Source organism: Sorghum bicolor, chromosome 3 (genome assembly GCF_000003195.3).
Source record: "Sorghum bicolor cultivar BTx623 chromosome 3, Sorghum_bicolor_NCBIv3, whole genome shotgun sequence".
NCBI classification, from domain to species: Eukaryota; Viridiplantae; Streptophyta; class Magnoliopsida; order Poales; family Poaceae; genus Sorghum; species Sorghum bicolor.
Window position 1 is genome coordinate 54866703 of NC_012872.2, and position 17829 is coordinate 54884531.

General features: G+C 42.8%; 1 protein-coding gene across 2 annotated transcripts; it reads right to left on the reverse strand.

The window, feature by feature from the left end:
• On the reverse strand, window positions 2109-17557 carry LOC8082230 (transcriptional corepressor LEUNIG). Of its 2 annotated transcripts, none has more exons than XM_002458084.2 (18): window positions 17179-17557; window positions 9941-10038; window positions 9712-9821; window positions 8510-8902; window positions 8314-8399; window positions 7546-7633; window positions 7365-7440; window positions 7150-7199; window positions 6562-6858; window positions 5509-5706; window positions 4763-4993; window positions 4544-4661; window positions 4051-4160; window positions 3829-3978; window positions 3575-3739; window positions 3356-3475; window positions 2710-2916; window positions 2109-2555 (listed from the first exon to the last, which is right to left on the reverse strand). In XM_002458084.2, the coding sequence occupies exons 1-18, from the start codon at window positions 17208-17210 to the stop codon at window positions 2412-2414; spliced, it is 2673 nt and encodes an 890-aa protein (XP_002458129.1). In that variant the 5' UTR covers window positions 17211-17557; the 3' UTR covers window positions 2109-2411. The 2 variants fall into 2 exon arrangements, with proteins under 2 accessions (XP_002458129.1, XP_021311713.1); XM_021456038.1 differs by having other exon boundaries at window positions 7365-7443.

Sequence of the window (17829 nt, forward strand, 5' to 3'; positions counted from 1 at the left end):
TGCCCATACGATCCTCCTACTCTTGGCATGCACACCATATTAGGCAATGCTCAATACCAACATACAGTAACAGTAACCTCACGAGAGAGAACGACGTGTATTTCTAAACCACCAGCGAGGTAGCAACGCTATAATACAAAGTTTACATGAAAACAACCATGCAGCAGGTTTCTATCCTTTTTCCCTTACTTTCTCTAATGAGACTGGGTAATGTTGATACTCAAATTGGACTAGGCCTAATATAAAGAGCGACACATATATGAGTCTATTCTCTTGTCCGAAAAGCCACGATTGAATGTATTGTTTGTTAATTTATTTTGAGAGACAGATTTAAAAGATAAGCTCAAACGAACAGGACCTAATAATACCATATTGGTTTTCTAACGGGATAAGACTACCTCTACTCCCTAAGGGGTACATCACCGATTGAGGTATCCAACACACACACAATCGTCCTTTTTACTTTTATAATATCCTTTTTTTCTTTAATAATCCTTTTTCCAATCCATGTCTAAGGATGTCAGCGGGGCGGTTTCGGGTCGGATATCCGCGGGTTTCGATTCTCACGGGTTCGGGTTTGGGGATGATTTTTCACCCCACGGTTTTCGGGTCCGGGGCCCCGAAACCTATCGGGTTTGGTTTTTCACCCGTGGATATCCAATGGATATCAAAATAAATCATTAGAATTAAATTTCATATTTTATAATATGATAATAATAACTTGTTTACTTAGAGTCTTAAATTTATTTTAAGCTAACACATGAAAATATTTATTTTTTATTGCCTCTTGTTTATACATGTAAATATGTGTATATATATCATGAATATGTTTATAGAAAGTCCTTATTGTTATTATTATGTTGCCATAGAAAGCGGGTTTGGTTTTGGGGATGAGTTATCACCCGAATCGGTGTTCGGTGCGGTTTTAAGTTTCGATTTGGGGTGTCGGGTTCGGGTGTACAGAGACTTCACCGATCTAAATCCGCCCCGTTGCCATCCTTATCCATGTTCATCTTTTGGTCCGACGATCAAGGATGGAGTCCTAGGGTAGGCTCGCTAGCCGACCTAGGGCAACCTGTCAATGTCTTTACCCCAATGGGATGGCTCCTAGACAAGAGCTTCAATAGTTCTTGTTGGTTATCTTTTATAGTATGTCCGGAAACTAGTCGTTCTTCGTCACGTAAATGATTGATTACTTTTTGGTGGTTTGCTTGTAAACATATTATCGCTATGTTCTTCGGTCCGTCGCAGCCCAGACGAGATCAGATTCAGTCCGCGGTGTCCCAAACCAGCGACGAAGCCAGAAAAAAATTTAGAACGGGCTGAACAAAAGTCTACGACAATTTATCTCTACTATGGCTCTCTCACAATAGACATATATATTATAGCAAAAATCAATCTTATATTGAAAACGTCGACCAGAACAAAATTCACAAAATACGTCATGAAGCCCGCCTAGGTGGGGCGCTATATACTATGGCCCTTCCCAATCTATATAATTAAATATAAAAAATCAAGGTGGGGCTTAGGTGGGGCGCTATGTAGTCAGGATCGTTAGGCCGGGCTGAAGCCCGCCTTGACCGGCCGCTGGCTCCGTCGCTGTCCCAAACGATCAAGTCCTACCTGGTGTGTGATCCGGTATCAGTGTCAACAGGTAGCTCTGTAGCAAGCTGCTGCTTCTTCTTCTCTCAAGTTAGAGTTGTTCCTATGTGACATGATAGTGCCATATGTGACATGATAGAGCGTTGGGCATGACCTTCGTAGCGCCGGCTTGGCACCAACACGCCCAACCGCCACGCACACCCATGGTGCCTCGGCCGCCACGCCATGGCACAACCGCGGATCCACCGTTGAAGGGCAAGGAAGGCGCAAGTTAACGCACGCACTCCACCAGGTTAGGGGACGAGACACGAAGGTTCACGTTGCAGGGTCTGGTTGAGTACCTGCAAATTTGGGACAGGGTTGAACCGGTAGTGCTCAATCGAGACGCGTCGGATCGCTTTATCTGTGTGGTCGTCTTCCCAATCCAGATAATTCGAGTCCACGTAAAATTTTGCAGGCATTAAAACTAGGCTTCCAAACAGGCTCGATGACTTTAAAACACACGGTAAAAAAAAACAAAATGCAGAAATTTTTAGGGAACAAGTATTTGCAATGTGTCCAAGGTACAAACTTTAAGTCATTAACAACCAACATCTCTATTAGGAGTTACAAGCTTCAGTAGCATATTGAACAGCACACAACGACGACCACAAAACAAAACACCGTTAGTTCTTTGAGCCCACGCGGCTCCAGAGTATCTTGTTAGCTACCTTTTCGTCATGTGGTCATCTTTGGAAGAAAATCGTCTTGTTTCTCTATCATCTAACAGCCAGAATGTAAAAGTCCAACATCGGCCGCTATTATACAAGTCATTTCCAGAGCTTGAGAGTCCTATCATGGCTTACAGAGGCAACCTTCCCTGTTGCACTGGATGCTGCCAGGGCTGCAACCAAACCGTCGTGCGCATTGAAGGTCATGGTGTTCTTATCCCTTATGTCCCAAAGTTCCAAAGACTGCGTAACACAAAATAAAATAAAATAAAATAAAATAAAATAAAATAAAATAAAATAAAATAAAATAAAATAAAAGTTAAATCCAGCTCCCTTAAGGACTATGATTATGCTCCCGAAATTATTAACCAAGTCACACAAAACTAGAGGCACTTACCTCATAACAACCAATCACTAGCAATGATTGATAAGTTGGGTGGAAAACACATGAATGGAATTGATTTCCACTGCGATTCAATTCGTGCACAAATTCACCATCACGTCCAGAACTGAATGACCATATTCTGACCGAGTCTTCACTGACAGACGCCAGATATTCACCAGCAGAATCCCAACAAAGCGATTGAATGTTCTTACCGTGCCCCTACACATTTGAGAACAAACCTTTACAGTTAGATACTCAGTTTTGTTGCCAGATGCAAAACAGATCCCATTTTAAATCAAATGAAATTCAGCACCACAAAACTAGAATGGCTAAAAGCTTAGAGCACCAAGCTAGTGAAACTCGAGAAATTTTAATGAACTTATTCTTGTTTCAACACCATGTACCAGAGTCAAGAATGGCTATCACAGTTGGCTTTTCTAGGTATATAGATTTTGCTATGCATCTAGATATTCACTGTCCTGATACATAGTAAAAAACTATGTATCTAGACAAGACAAAACGACTTACAATTTGGAACAGAGGGGGTTACAAAAGAAGCTAATTGTGCACGTCATAAATTGCATGTAACTATATATGATTATAGTAAGTTGCAAATGGATCCTTGGCAGCCGTTAGCCAGTGATCCTTGGTAACCAACCTGCAAGGGACTTCTACAAGCAAGTTGTGTCTCCCCATCAAGTATGTAGATAACTTTCTCTGAGGCAGCTGCTAGATACTTTCCCTTGCGAGGTTGAAATCTCATCTGAGTAGCACCTCCCTGGGATGACAAAATATGATTGAGGAACAAAATCATGATCAGAGAAAATCTTAATGATTAAGCAGATGACCCCATGAAATATAAAAGATAACACTGTACCTTAAACACCTTAACACATGTCAAACAGCTACCATTATTTATGCTCCAGCTGCGCACTTCCCCATCACTATCACAGGAGCATATCATATCCTCTTTATTTGGATGAAAATCAAGTGACATAACAGATGCTGAATGGCCCGTGAAAGTTCGTAGCGAATAGTCAGTCTGCACACATAAAGAAACAATTAGACATTAGTGTTCTGAGCTGGGGGACACCTAATGCAATATTGCCAGGAAACTAATGAGGGGCATACGTTATCTGCATCCCAAACCCGCACAGTTTTGTCGAAGGAGGATGTAGCAAGGCGCGACATGCTTGGGCTAAATCTAACATCAGTGATAAGAAACGAGTGCTCTTCCAGATAAGATTTAGGCTTCAGAGAATCTGTACACCACAGCGTAACCTGTACAAAGAATAGTAGTAATTTAAGCTCTCTAAAACTTGCGGAATGATAGTTATGTCGTAGTGACCGCACCTTTTTATCATGACCACCGGTAGCAAGCAGTTTACCATCAGCTGAGAAATGGCAACAGACAACTTTGGTTGCGCTTGCACGTGCTTTGGCAACCTCAGAAAAACCAAACCCTAGGACAAAGAACTCTTCAGCTATGCATTGAATACAAACAAAAATAATACAATTAAACACAAATATGTTTTCTTACATTTTGCCTTTATACAACCAAGACAAGTTTTAACATCCTTTGAAATAATTATGTAAAATTACAAACAGCAAAGATAATATTACAGCAAATATTAGGAATAGTAATCTGATAAGGAAATATTTCTTATCTAACCAGTTAACAGATGAATGACAAACATTTCTCAGAGCAACAAGCAACAAGATATTTTTTCTTAAAAAGAAAGTTAAAAATTGCTTCATTTACAGCAGGTATAAAACAAAATATCTATGTCATGGATGAAGGACAAGTTCAAATCAAAACAGGTGCCACAACGAAAAAAAACAACACCTTTACTAGCATCCATGCATCGCCCCAAGTTATCCCTAGGATCCATGTCATCCTGTGATAGAAAAGATTCAACATTATCATCCAATGAGCCATCTTCCAGCAAACGGTCCACATCATCCTGAAAAGAAAAAGGGTTCTGTTATGATACCATCATAAGCACATTTGACTAAACAAAAACAAAAGATATGTATCTCATAGTACACAAATATATGTGCATACCAAAGGGTTTGCTGGAGATGTCAAGCTCCCAGTTCCATCAGAGCCAAATATTACCATGGGTTTAGCTGAACCACCATTCTGCTGCAGCTGTGGCACAGACATTGCATCTCCTGGTGTATGAGTAGAAGGTGTCGAGGGTGCAGAACTTGGAGAGGGACCAGCAGTATTGGCTGTGCCTGAACTATTAGCTCTACCAGAGGATGAGCCTGGCTTCTTTCTCTTTTTCGCTGTCTGAACCAGAAACAGTAAAAGTTCATTTTGCCAATCTAAAGCAGTGCCAAGTACTTCTAAGTTCTAAGACGAATGTTGTAACAGTGAGGGATACAGTCCCTCGTCAAAAAGCAATATAATTCCAATGAATCGGACAAATCAATTGCAGTACAAAGAACAGAAGACAATGTGTTGTTGGAAAACCAGATGAATATAAAACCGATATAGGTAATCAGGTCAAGAGCTCTACAAAGTGGATGCATCACAGAGTTTATCATAAAGGTATACACATATGATCATTTAACACAGAGGGAACTTAAGCTCATGTGTTCAAACCAAAAGCAATATGAGATGAACTTCGTCGTATTTGACTATTTTCTTTTTCAAGGCAAAGTATATTTGATAAGCCATGAGTCCAGGACAGATGCATAGTAGGTACATTTCAAAAAAAAACAATCAATCAATCAACTAGTCCAGATAATATGCAAAATGGAATATAGAAGGCATCGCAGGTATACAACTCAACAGACACATACCTGTTCAGCTCCCCCAAATGAGTTTGGTATGCCCCCATCAACAGGCATACTTCCAATTCCTGGCTTTTCTTGTTGAAGATGTTGATTTGAACTTTGAGATTGCTGGCTAGATACAGCAGGTTGCTGAAGCTGATGTTGCTGTAGCTGTTGGCTATTGCTTTGCTGTTGTAATAGTTGCTGCTGATGAGCAAGTTTCTTCTACTACACAGAAAATCTGTATAAGAACATGGCAGCAGAAAAGAGCTAGAAAACTAATCTGAAGGAGTGTATTCATGCAAGGAGGATACTTATGGATGTTGCAGCTTCAAAGGTGCATATAACAGCAAGCATTGTCACGTATATGCACAATCACAAGGGAAGCAAGCACAACAATGAGAACTAAATTTAGGAGATAAACTGTAGACTCAACGACAATAGCACAGGATCGTTTCACTGGAACTTTAAATAACAACCATTGCCTTGTTATGTGAAAGGAAACGTTGATATTTTAACCTTTGCAAAGTGGCAAATAAATACATAAAAATTTAAGTATCTTCAAATAATAAATACACTTAGACGACAAACCTAAATAACTAACGCTGCATTTTGTACATTGAAGAAGCTAAGACACAGATTTAGTACAAAATACATCAAGGTCAACTATATTTAACTTGGTTCTAGAAAGTAAGATTTGGAAATGAAATTTAGAAGACAAGTAAGAAAATAATTGCTGCAAGTACTAACATACCAATTACAGTTCTAACAAACTTAAATAGTCAAACTTTGTTACTTTTTACCAACAATTTGTTCAATCATATGAAAAGCTTGCTACAAAAGTGGTTACATTAGATTTGTATTTAGAAGTACCCTCTAATGATCAAAGTTGTGTTGTCACAAATGATATATCTTAAGAGGTCAAAACATGATCTCGAAGAACACATCAAGTCAAATCACGGCTTAATTTCAGGATGGGAGTAAAGAAAGTATGCAATATGTTAATTTTGTTCATACTGAAAGGAATTCCACAATGTTCATTTTGATCAGAGCCAAAATGCAGAAGTAAAAAAGATATACCTTTATAAGCATATCTATATCTCCGCCACTTTGACTAGGAGAGCCAATATTTGGAATAATATCACTACCACTGTTTGTCTGCCCATCCCGGCCAAGAACAGCATTTCTATTTAGCATCATCCTCAATCTTCTGTTGTCAACATCACTAGATGTTGGTGAAGAGATATTTTGCTGAGCCTGCAGCATAAGCTGCTGCTGCTGCTGTGGGGTCAACATCTGGATTTGCTGGTGCAATTGCTGTTGATTCTGTATAAATGACTTCTGCTGAAGAATTCCTGACCTAAGTTGCTCGAGTCCCTGTAAAAACAAAGCACAAAGTGGTCAAAACATAGTGTGTAGTAGCAGAATCCCAATCAAAAGTGCCATCAGCTAGAAGAGAATAAGAAGGCGTTGCTTAAAAGACTAGGTAAAAAATCTGAAACAAGCTACTATATTTCGAAAGTTCAGGTTTAATAAAAATTCAAGCTAGGCAGTTTAAACAGAAAGAACTTAGGCCTGAGCTTCAACAGGAACATATTTTGTACCCTGCATGCAAGGTGATGAAGAAATACAAGAGCAGTATACATTTCACCATACAAGTAAACGTACCGTGAGTGGCCATCCTTTCAGAGTCAAATTGTTCCCAGCTTGATTAGATCCTGTTAAGGTCACACCCAGTTTAGCCACAGAAAGACTATTATGTGACAAGGTTGAATATGTCCAGCACAATTTTTTACTGCAAGGCTGAGAGAACTATTAAAGTTGAAACCAGAAATAGTTGACACTTGACAGTTCAGACAGTGATTCCAGGGAATAGATCTAACCTTGTACACCTATAAATGACCCTTCTGGGCCTGCAGCTCTGGGAGTCAGAATGGGATTAATCTCTGTCTTGATACCCTGCTAATAATATGAATACAATAAGGAACAATAGTTCACTTTTCTCTACAAGTGTGGAGGACACTATGATCAAACAAGACAAACCAGGGTACCAAGCAGACTAACCTGAGCAGGCCCAGGAAGTTGGGGACTCCTGGCCTGAACTTGTTGCAGAGTGCCTGACAAGCCACCAACAGTTCCATGCAAAATTTGCCTATAAAAAGGGACATTTTAACTCTCTAAGAGTATACTTTAATAATAAGGTGCCATATACAGAAAAAATAAGGTACAATCAATGAAAATTGTTCAAAGCAAAGTACATAATTTACCAAAAAAAAGCCTATTAGTCCCAAGCAAGTTGGGGTAGGCTAGAGTTGAAACCCCCAAAAAAAAAGTGTTTAGGAGGTGCAATACATAAGAAAACAATTTGTTTTCAGAAACAAAGCAATACTGTCCCCATTATGGAACCAAACTGCACAAGCAACAGATCCAGTAAAGCAAAAGTCATTAGTCCAATTTATCTCTAGAGCAATTTAAGAAAAAAAAAGGAAATATTCAAAGTAAAATTCAAACTTTCAACAAGAAACAACTAAATAAGTTGCATGAAACAGTCAACGCGGTGAAAAAAGTGGTATTTTATCAACACTAAAGATTACATCCTATATATCCATAAACTTGTCAATTGAATAATCCATGGAATGGTGCAATCCACTCTTCTACTATAGACTAAGATGGTAATTTTCTAAGAACACCGAGGGGGGAGACCCAGTTGCTTCAATTTATTAACACGCTATTTTCTCCTTAAAAAATCTCATCAGGTACTGTCATGTGCTATATCACATGCAGTACAAATACTGCTGCAGTATTTTCATTATTCACAGGTTCAGCAAGTACCCTGAGGATTGTGCACTTGAAGCTGCTTTCAACAACGATGCTTCATTTGAATCAAGTAGTTGCCCAGCGTTCTCTCCATATCTTTGCTGCAACCAGATTTTACATGTTACAACAGAATTAGCCACCAAAAAGGAAACCATATTGTAAGGAGTAATCTGAAGGGTACAATGAACCTAGGTATTATCTAATGGTGTACCTTTAATGATGCCTCTTCCAAAGAGTCTCTCTGGGAAGGTACCTTTAACCTTTCCTCGTACATTTTTGTTGCCATAACATTTGCAGTACTTTGGTTTTGTCGCATTAAAGGATTGTTTCCAGAAATTCCATTCGCAGAACCATTGAGAAGATGAGAACCATCTCTACGCTGCTGCTGCTGCTGCTGCTGAAGCTGCTGCTGAGGTGGTGGTTGTTGTTGTTGCTGCTGCTGCTGCTGCTGCTGCTGCTGCTGTTGCTGCTGCTGCTGTTGCTGTTGCTGCTGATGCACAGCTCTTTGCAACAGCATTTGTTGCATTTGTATATGCTGTGGCTGCTGCTGCCTCTGTTGAGGTGTCTGTTGCTGCTGTTGCTCCCTGGCTTTCATGAGCTGAGTCTGGAATAATGCGGTTATTGTACCTGGGTTAGTATTGCTTGGACAGCAAACCCTGCCAACACTAATGTCTATAGATGCAGCCAAGACAGATCAAGATCTACAAATTTCAATCTTTAGGTAACAATATGCCCCTAGGAGAGAAAAAGGTGCAAAACCAAACACATATAATAAAAGAAAATAAAGATAAACATATGCCATGGACAGTAGAACAGCCAGGCTGGACAACAAAGAAACTGAGACCCAGACCAAACAGTTATTTAGCCAAAAAAAAACTGTCTAAAGTGTAGATGTTGGCCATAATCTTCGGCTAAAATGCAGGTAGATATTTAGTTGGAAAATATGTAAGTTATATGTGTAGAATTGCATTGAAAAACACTCACAGGATCTCATGAACTTGAAGGATTTTATGAATGCATTCTAGAAGAAATTAGTAGTAAAATAATATGCATCAAAGACTGCAAATCAAATGTGACAAGTATTTTTGGCTGGGGGGAGTGCTAAAACTAGAGCCAAGTGTATTAAAGGAATGTGCCATATTGAACAGAGGTCAGGGTTTTCTTACAAAGAGTACCATTGCAATAATTAATACTAGCCCATTAGGAACAAAGAGAAGGAAAAGTAATTCTACTAGTTGGGGAGAAAATCATGTGGTACAAACGAACCTAAAGATCCAAATCTAGATGTACTTTACAAGCACAAAATAATTTACTCTTCACTGAAGGACTTACAAAAAGAAGCAAATAGATCAAACGGTATGCATTAAACAAAATTTGATAACAAAAAGGACAACTAAATGCACAAGTACTTACCTCAATATATGAGGCTGCAACATCTGAATGCTTCTCATTAGTTCTTGCTATGAATATATCCCAAAAAACCGACCACCACTCGAAAAGAAAGCCACCAGGTGCATCAATTGCTGGAAAAAGGAACAGTTTTTAGGAAGTAAATAATAATCTTGATAGACAACAGAGAAAAAGGACTGGAAGAACTCAGAAAAAAAAAGTAGCTCCACACAACTTGCAGACAAGTGCATACCAACTGGGTCCGAAGAGACCTTTCCTTCTGCTTGGAAGGCCTTTGCAGTTGCCTGCAAATTTCTCTTCATAAAATAGTCATATATGTAAACATCCAGCCTGTTTCATGTAGTAGCAAAATAGTCAAAATGGAGGATTGAAGGAAATAATCAATCACAAGATGATGTTTCAAGAAGAACATGAATAGGTAGCTAATAAACATAAAGAATTAAGATAAAAGGATGCATACTTATATAGTATTACTGTATTAGACAGAATCGGGAAATTGTCATGTCTTCAAAAATACAGTTATGCAAGACTCGACCTGCGGGGGGTAAGACAGCCCCCGAGCATTGCATTAAGAAGAAGACCTTCTCACGCAAGTCGAGAAAACCCCCGAACCCCTGCCCCACCCATACACAGTGGCACTGTAGCCCATGTGAGAAAGACCACGACCGGGACCGGGCCTTAGACCTGTGCTTTGGCATGGGACAGACGAGGGGATTTTTTTAACCTTACCCTGAAAATTCGCTCCCATGAGGAGTCGAACCCAGGACCTAAGGAGTGCCGCTAGGTTCTCTAACGAACTGGACTAGAGGCCCTTTGTGTCACGATCCAAGGGTGATGGCGTATTCCGGGAAGACGTATTCGTCTGGTGATAGCGTAGTAGTATTCATGATGTATGCTACTCTATGACATGTGGGGCCTTCGTGCCAGACTGGGCTAACCGTATAAGGTTCCCCACTGCGTGTAAAAAAACAAGTTGAATTTTGATTAAGCAAAGTGCGAGAGACAGAGGAGTTCCTCTGCTCGCCGTCGTCCGCGATATCCGCTGTCCGCTCACGTCCCGGCGATCGCCGGCGGCCAAGGGTGTAACAGGTGGTATCAAAGACAGTCTATCCTCGGCCCTTCCCTACCCACCCAGCTCGTTCTCGCTCCGCGTCGACTCCACGGTCGTTCCAATCGAGCGAGAGCCACGCGAGCTCGGTCTACCAAATCTCTGCCGGATGGAGTCGATCCTCCAGCCACGAGAAGCGCACGGCGGCGGCGTGACGGGACTCCCCGCGACACTACTGGCGGGTTGGCGCACGGCGGCGGCGCGACGGGATCCAAACGCGGCGCATCTCGGCGCGCATCTGGTGGCGACGCACTCGGCTTCAACTGGGGTTCGGCATCGAGCAGTCACGGTTCGGCGGCGGGAACCACGGTGAGCACCCACATCGCTCCCACTTTCTCTAGCTCCAGTCGATTTCCAGCCCAGGGTTGCGGGGGGCTTGTCTCCGTGTAAAATTCCGTAAGCTGCGGTCGGCTGTGTAGCGGTGGTGTTTGGAGGGGAACTGCCCGTGGATTTGGGTTCCAGAGCGTCGTCCGCGTCGTCTCTGTGGTAAAATCCCTCGATCTCACCTCAGTTCCAGGTGTCGGGTATTGGTGTAGCACGCGATAGGGGCGGCCAAGCCAAACCTGTTGCTACACTCTGTTGGTCATTGTTTTCTCGATTATTGTCACCACGGCGCCATCTAAACAACCCAAACCGTCGGCTCAGACGCAACTCTTGCTCGAACACATGGCGGACAAAGAGCTGGTCGAAGAACAGCGTTGGGGGGATCTGCTGGAGCACTTGGATCTTCTGTCCAAACGCTTGAATGATGTGGGCATTACACAGCAAGAGCTAAAGCAGCAGTTGTCGGACACTAATCAGAAGGTGGATCAGTGTTCTGCTCAGCAGCGTTTGATTGCCAAACAAGTTCAGGCCAATGGGCAAGCAGTGGCGCAGTTGACGGTTCGTCAGTTTGAGAATGATCATAGCTCTGTCAGTGACGGTTCAGTCATTGCTAATGAAGAGGATCATCGCTTTGAGAATGTTTTCGCTGACAGGGGTAAAGCTCAAATGCAGACTGGTCCCAGTCACCATCCCACTCAACCCAGGTCCACCCAAAGGTCAGAGAGCATTCCTCGTCATGCCCTGCCTAAGTTACTGTTTCCCACTTCTGATGGTTCCCAGCCCAAGGTGTGGTTAGATAAGTGTCTCAATTACTTTCACATCTATCAGTTGCCAGAGAGTTTGTGGGTGGATACTGCTAGCATGCATCTGCAGGAGAATGCTGCCAAATGGTGGCAAACATATAAACTGCAGCATTCCAATGTGACATGGTCTACATTTTCAGCAGCATTGCAAACCACTTTTGGCCCCGATGATCATTGGTATGCTCTCAACGAGCTCATGGACTTGAAACAAACTGATACTGTGGAAGACTATACCACTCGCTTCAAGTCGCTGCAGTTTGATGTTACTCTGCATGGATGTTCCTATGATGACATGTTCTTTGCTACTCATTATATCCGAGGTCTCCGAGAAGATATCAGAGCTGTCGTTGAGCCTCAGCGACCGACTACGGTGGAAACTGCTATGGTGATTGCTAAGATCCAACAAAAGGTCATTGAGCGGAGCAAAGTGAAATCACAGCTAAGGCCTCCCAATTCCAGGACCCAACAACCCAAGCTGGAGGCTAAGCCACCTTCTATCTATGGGAACCTGTGGAGGGACAAACAGCTCAGGGATTATAGAAAGGCTAACAATCTGTGTTATGGATGTGGGGAGAAGTATGAACCTGGCCATGCTGAGGTGTGTACCAAACGCAACAAACCACATCTGAATGCCTTGGTGGTCAATGACTTGGACAGGGAGATACCTGAAGAACTCCTGAATGAAATGGCTGTGGATGAGATGTTGACAGAGACCTTTGGGCAATTATCCCTGAATGCTATAGCAGGCACTGAAGGAGCCAATTCACTTCAGCTGAAAGCCACTGTCAAGAATAAGACAATGTTAATTCTAGTGGATACTGGCAGCAGTCACAGTTTTGTGAGTTCTCAATTTGTTCATATGGCTCAACTCTCCACTGTACCCATGCCCAGACAGCAAATCCGGCTAGCTGATGGGAGTTGCATGTCTACTACTCATCAGGTCAAGGATCTCCAATGGTACATTCAGGGTAGTACCTTCACTAAGGATATGATTGTTCTGGACAAGTTACCATATGATGCCATCCTGGGGTTTGACTGGTTGCAACAATTCAGTCCTATGCAGTGTGATTGGGGTGCTAAAACCTTGCAGTTCCATCATGAGGGTAAATGGGTTACTTTGCATGGGTTGAGCAAGTCTCCAGTGACCCTTACCTCCATGTCTGCCAAGCAAATGTTCAAATCTATCCATGGCAACGATGTTTGGGCTTACGTGTTGGTGGACCGCCCAACATTGGTGACCCCGCCAGCAACATCTCCTGAAACTCCTGAAGCAGTCAAAGACCTGCTGTTACAGTATGCTGATATCTTTCAAGCGCCTACAAAGTTGCCACCACATCGAGCATATGATCATGCTATTCCGCTATATCCTGACGCGGTTCCAGTTAATGCCCGGCCCTATCATTACTCTCCCCAACACAAAACTGAGATTGAAAACCAAGTCAAACAATTGTTGGAAGCTGGTCTGATCACTCATAGTCACAGTCCTTTTGCTTCCCCAGTGTTGTTGGTGAAAAAGAAAGATGGCCAGTGGAGGTTTTGTGTGGACTATCGAAAGCTCAATGCTCTAACAGTCAAGAACAGATTCCCCATGCCAATTGTGGAAGAGATTTTGGATGAATTAGCTGGTTCCAAATTATTCACAAAGTTGGACATGAGATCAGGGTATCACCAAATCAGAATGCTGCCTCAGGATGAAGATAAAACTGCTTTCAAGACCCATCAAGGTCATTACCAGTTTAGAGTGATGCCCTTTGGACTTACTAATGCTCCAGCAACCTTTCAGTGCATCATGAATCAGATTTTGCAACCTTATTTGAGGAAATTTGTCTTGGTTTTCTTGGATGATATTCTGATTTACAGCAAGACCATGGAGGACCATCTGGACCACATTCAGCAAGTGTTTGAAATACTGAGAGCCAATCAATTTTATCTCAAGACATCCAAGTGTACATTTGCTCAAGCTTCTTTGGAGTATCTAGGCCACATTATCTCAGATGCTGGAGTGGCAACCGACCCTGCCAAGACTCAAGATATGTTCCATTGGCCCTCTCCTACTACTATGACTGAGTTAAGAGCTTTCTTGGGTCTCACTGGATATTACCGTAAGTTTGTTAAGCATTATGGGATCATTGCCAAGCCATTGACACATATTTTGAGGCTGAAGCAATTTCAGTGGGGACCTGAAGCCCAACAGGCTTTCCAACAACTGAAGGTGGCCATGACAACCACACCAGTGCTGGCTTTGCCCGATTTCCAGAAACAATTTCAAGTGGAAACTGATGCTTGCTCTGAGGGTATTGGCGCTGTCCTGATGCAGCAGGGCCAACCTATTGCTTTTCTCAGTAAAGCCTTGGGTGATAAGCATAAACACATGTCTATCTATGAGAAGGAGTTCTTAGCTCTTATTATGGCTGTGGAGAAATGGAGGCCTTATTTGCAGCGTCAAGAATTCCAGATTTTAACAGATCATAAGTCTTTGTCATACCTCAATGAGCAGAATTTGCATTCTGATATGCAGCGTAAAGCCATGACTCGGCTGATGGGTTTGCAATTTAAGATTGTTTATAGACAGGGTAAAGAGAACATAGCAGCTGATGCCCTTTCTAGGATGCCTCATATGTTGGCCTTACAGGCAATTTCTTGGGTGCACCCTCAGTGGGTTCAGGAAGTCTTGAACTCTTATGCTACTGATATGGAGGCTCAGACATTACTTTCTCAGTTAGCCATCAGCAGTCCCAATGCTCAAGGATTCACCTTGGACAAAGGCCTCATCAGGAAAGGCAACCTCATCTGGATTGGCAACAATTCAGCTTTGAAAACTAAGATTATTGCTGCTTTTCACTCTTCAGCAATTGGAGGCCATTCAGGAGTGACTGCTACCTACTACAGGCTAAAGAAATTGTTTGTATGGAAAGGTTTGAAAACTGATGTGGACAATTATGTGAAGCAATGCTCAGTCTGCCAGCACTCTAAACATGCACACACTCACCCAGCTGGCTTGCTGCAACCTTTACCCATACCAGCTGGTGTGTGGCAAGATCTCTCGATGGATTTTGTGGAAGGTTTGCCCAAGTCAGATGGCTACACAGTCATTTTGGTTGTTGTGGATAGGCTAACAAAATTTGCACACTTTGTACCCTTGAAACACCCCTATACTGCTGCAACAGTGGCTCAAGTTTTTCTGGATAATATTGTGAAATTGCATGGGATTCCACAGAGCATTGTCAGTGACAGGGACAAGATCTTTGTGAGTGCCTTTTGGCAACATTTATTCAAGCTCTACAAGGTCAAGCTCAATCTGTCCACTGCATACCATCCTCAGACTGATGGTCAAACAGAGCGTATTAATCAGTGTCTGGAGATGTATCTGAGATGTTCAGTGCAGGATTCACCTAAGTCCTGGAAAGCATGGTTATCTTTGGCACAATTGTGGTATAACTCATCCTATCATACTGCTCTTGGTTGCTCCCCTTTCAAGGCCTTGTTTGGTTGCGAGCCCAATTTAGGCACCAGTCCAGAGCCTACGGCTGATACACCACAGGATGTGACTGAAGTCGTCAGTAACCGGGAGGCTCACTTGCAAATGCTGAAACAACGATTGGAGCAAGCTCAGAATCGCATGAAGTTGCAAGCTGACAAGAAACGTGTGGATCGTCAGTTCTCTGCCGGTGATCAGGTGTTGCTTCGCCTGCAACCTTATACTCAGTCATCAGTGGCAAGTAGGCCTTATCCAAAACTAGCCTACAAATTCTTTGGACCATATACAGTCATCGAGCGCATTGGATCGGTGGCTTACAACCTGGAGCTTCCACCTCACAGTGAGATTCACCCCGTCTTTCATATTTCTCAGCTCAAACCCTTTGTCCCCGATTACACACCAGTTTATTCAGAGTTGCCAAGTGTAACCGATCTTCAGGCCTCCAATGCTGTCCCTGAGACGATTCTGCAACGTCATTTGGTACGTAAGGGAAATTCTGCTATTCCTCAGGTTTTCGTCAAATGGACCGGTCTCTCACCAGCTTCGGCTACATGGGAGGACTACGATGTCATCAAGAATCGCTTTCCTAAAGCTCCTGCTTGGGGACAAGCAGAAACTTCGGCCGGGGGAGATGTCACGATCCAAGGGTGATGGCGTATTCCGGGAAGACGTATTCGTCTGGTGATAGCGTAGTAGTATTCATGATGTATGCTACTCTATGACATGTGGGGCCTTCGTGCCAGACTGGGCTAACCGTATAAGGTTCCCCACTGCGTGTAAAAAAACAAGTTGAATTTTGATTAAGCAAAGTGCGAGAGACAGAGGAGTTCCTCTGCTCGCCGTCGTCCGCGATATCCGCTGTCCGCTCACGTCCCGGCGATCGCCGGCGGCCAAGGGTGTAACACTTTGACAGTTACGCAAGACTGACATAACTAGTTTTGTTTATTTGATTTTGTATATCTACTCGGAAGTAAATCGTCAGCTAAAATGATCGTATCGTTCAGCCAATCATAATTCCATTCACTGACAATAACCTTTTAATTCAATTAAGAATCCATCATTACTTCATTAGTTTAGATCTGCTTTCCAAAAGATTGCTATCTGTATTACAGACATAGGTATAGCCCCAGGCAAAAACCGGCCCCTTCCCTATCTGCGCCCTATCTGTACTATCTCCATCTTGCAATGGCAATAGTCACCCTTGCATGAACTGGCCGAACAGTGAGCCTAATACTTCCTGTCAAACCAGGCTATCAAGGTCTAAGCGGAATCGAATCAACACCACTACCATCCGCTCGTAAAAGGCTAAAGGAACCAGAGGAACCCACATCCCAACGAACGAATAGAGCTCCTCCCTTCCAGAATGCTTAATAGCTCAACCAGAACTACTACTGAATAGTATCCATAAATAAATATCTGGTAGATGTAGATATTTCTGCTAAAAATCGGCAAATCTGTCACAACCTGGGGCAATCCTCAAATCAGCTCTCCTCGAGAACAAACTAACGAGTTAGAAAGAAAAAACAAAACTGAAATGAAAATAAAAGGAGCTATGACGGCGAAACCCTAGCGGCAGCGGCCAAACACGACCTCGCACACAATACTGGAGACAGTTGCAACGCATCCCCACGAACGCGATATAATAGCACAGAAAATTCACCCCAAAAAACGCAAAATCACGCCAGCCAACGCGAATCAAACTGTAAACACATGCATAAAAAAAAATACTCATGTGAAATGGTAAACCAAATCCTCACATCTTGTCCGCCTCCCAGTTCGTCTGCGACATGGCTGCTGCTCTTCTCACGGCGCGCCGACCAGGAAGCCTCTCCCTCTGAAGCAACAAGCCCCGACGAGGAGAGGCTGCTCAGTTGGGCCACCGACGCCTCCCCGGCGGACGCCTGGGCGGCGGGAGCGTGGCTCGAGCGAGGCGAGGTGGGGCTGGGGATCCCGAGTCGAGACGCTTGCGGCCTGAACGCGGCGGTGAGCGGCGGAGGGGAGGGCAGATTGGAATCGCGGCTACAGCGGCGGGAGCGGGACGGGACGAGGGGAGGGAGAGGGGGGAGGGGAATGTCGAATGTATGAGGGAGACGGGGAAGGTAATGGAGGTGAGGGCCAATTGGGGAATAGAGACGGGGAGGAGTGGCCAGGACCAGGACGGGACGTGGGCTATATATAAATAATAATATAATATAATATAAAATACAATGCCGGAAGCATACGTTAAAATAAACAGAGAAAATCATTAATTTTCATGACTTCTTGTGTAAAAAAGAATTATGTATCGCAACTTTTCATTTATACTAAAGTTACAGAAGAATATTATTAATATTTATAACACTAAATATTTATAATATAGGATTTTTTTTAACAAATCTAATGATGATAATAACTTGGTGATCTAAACA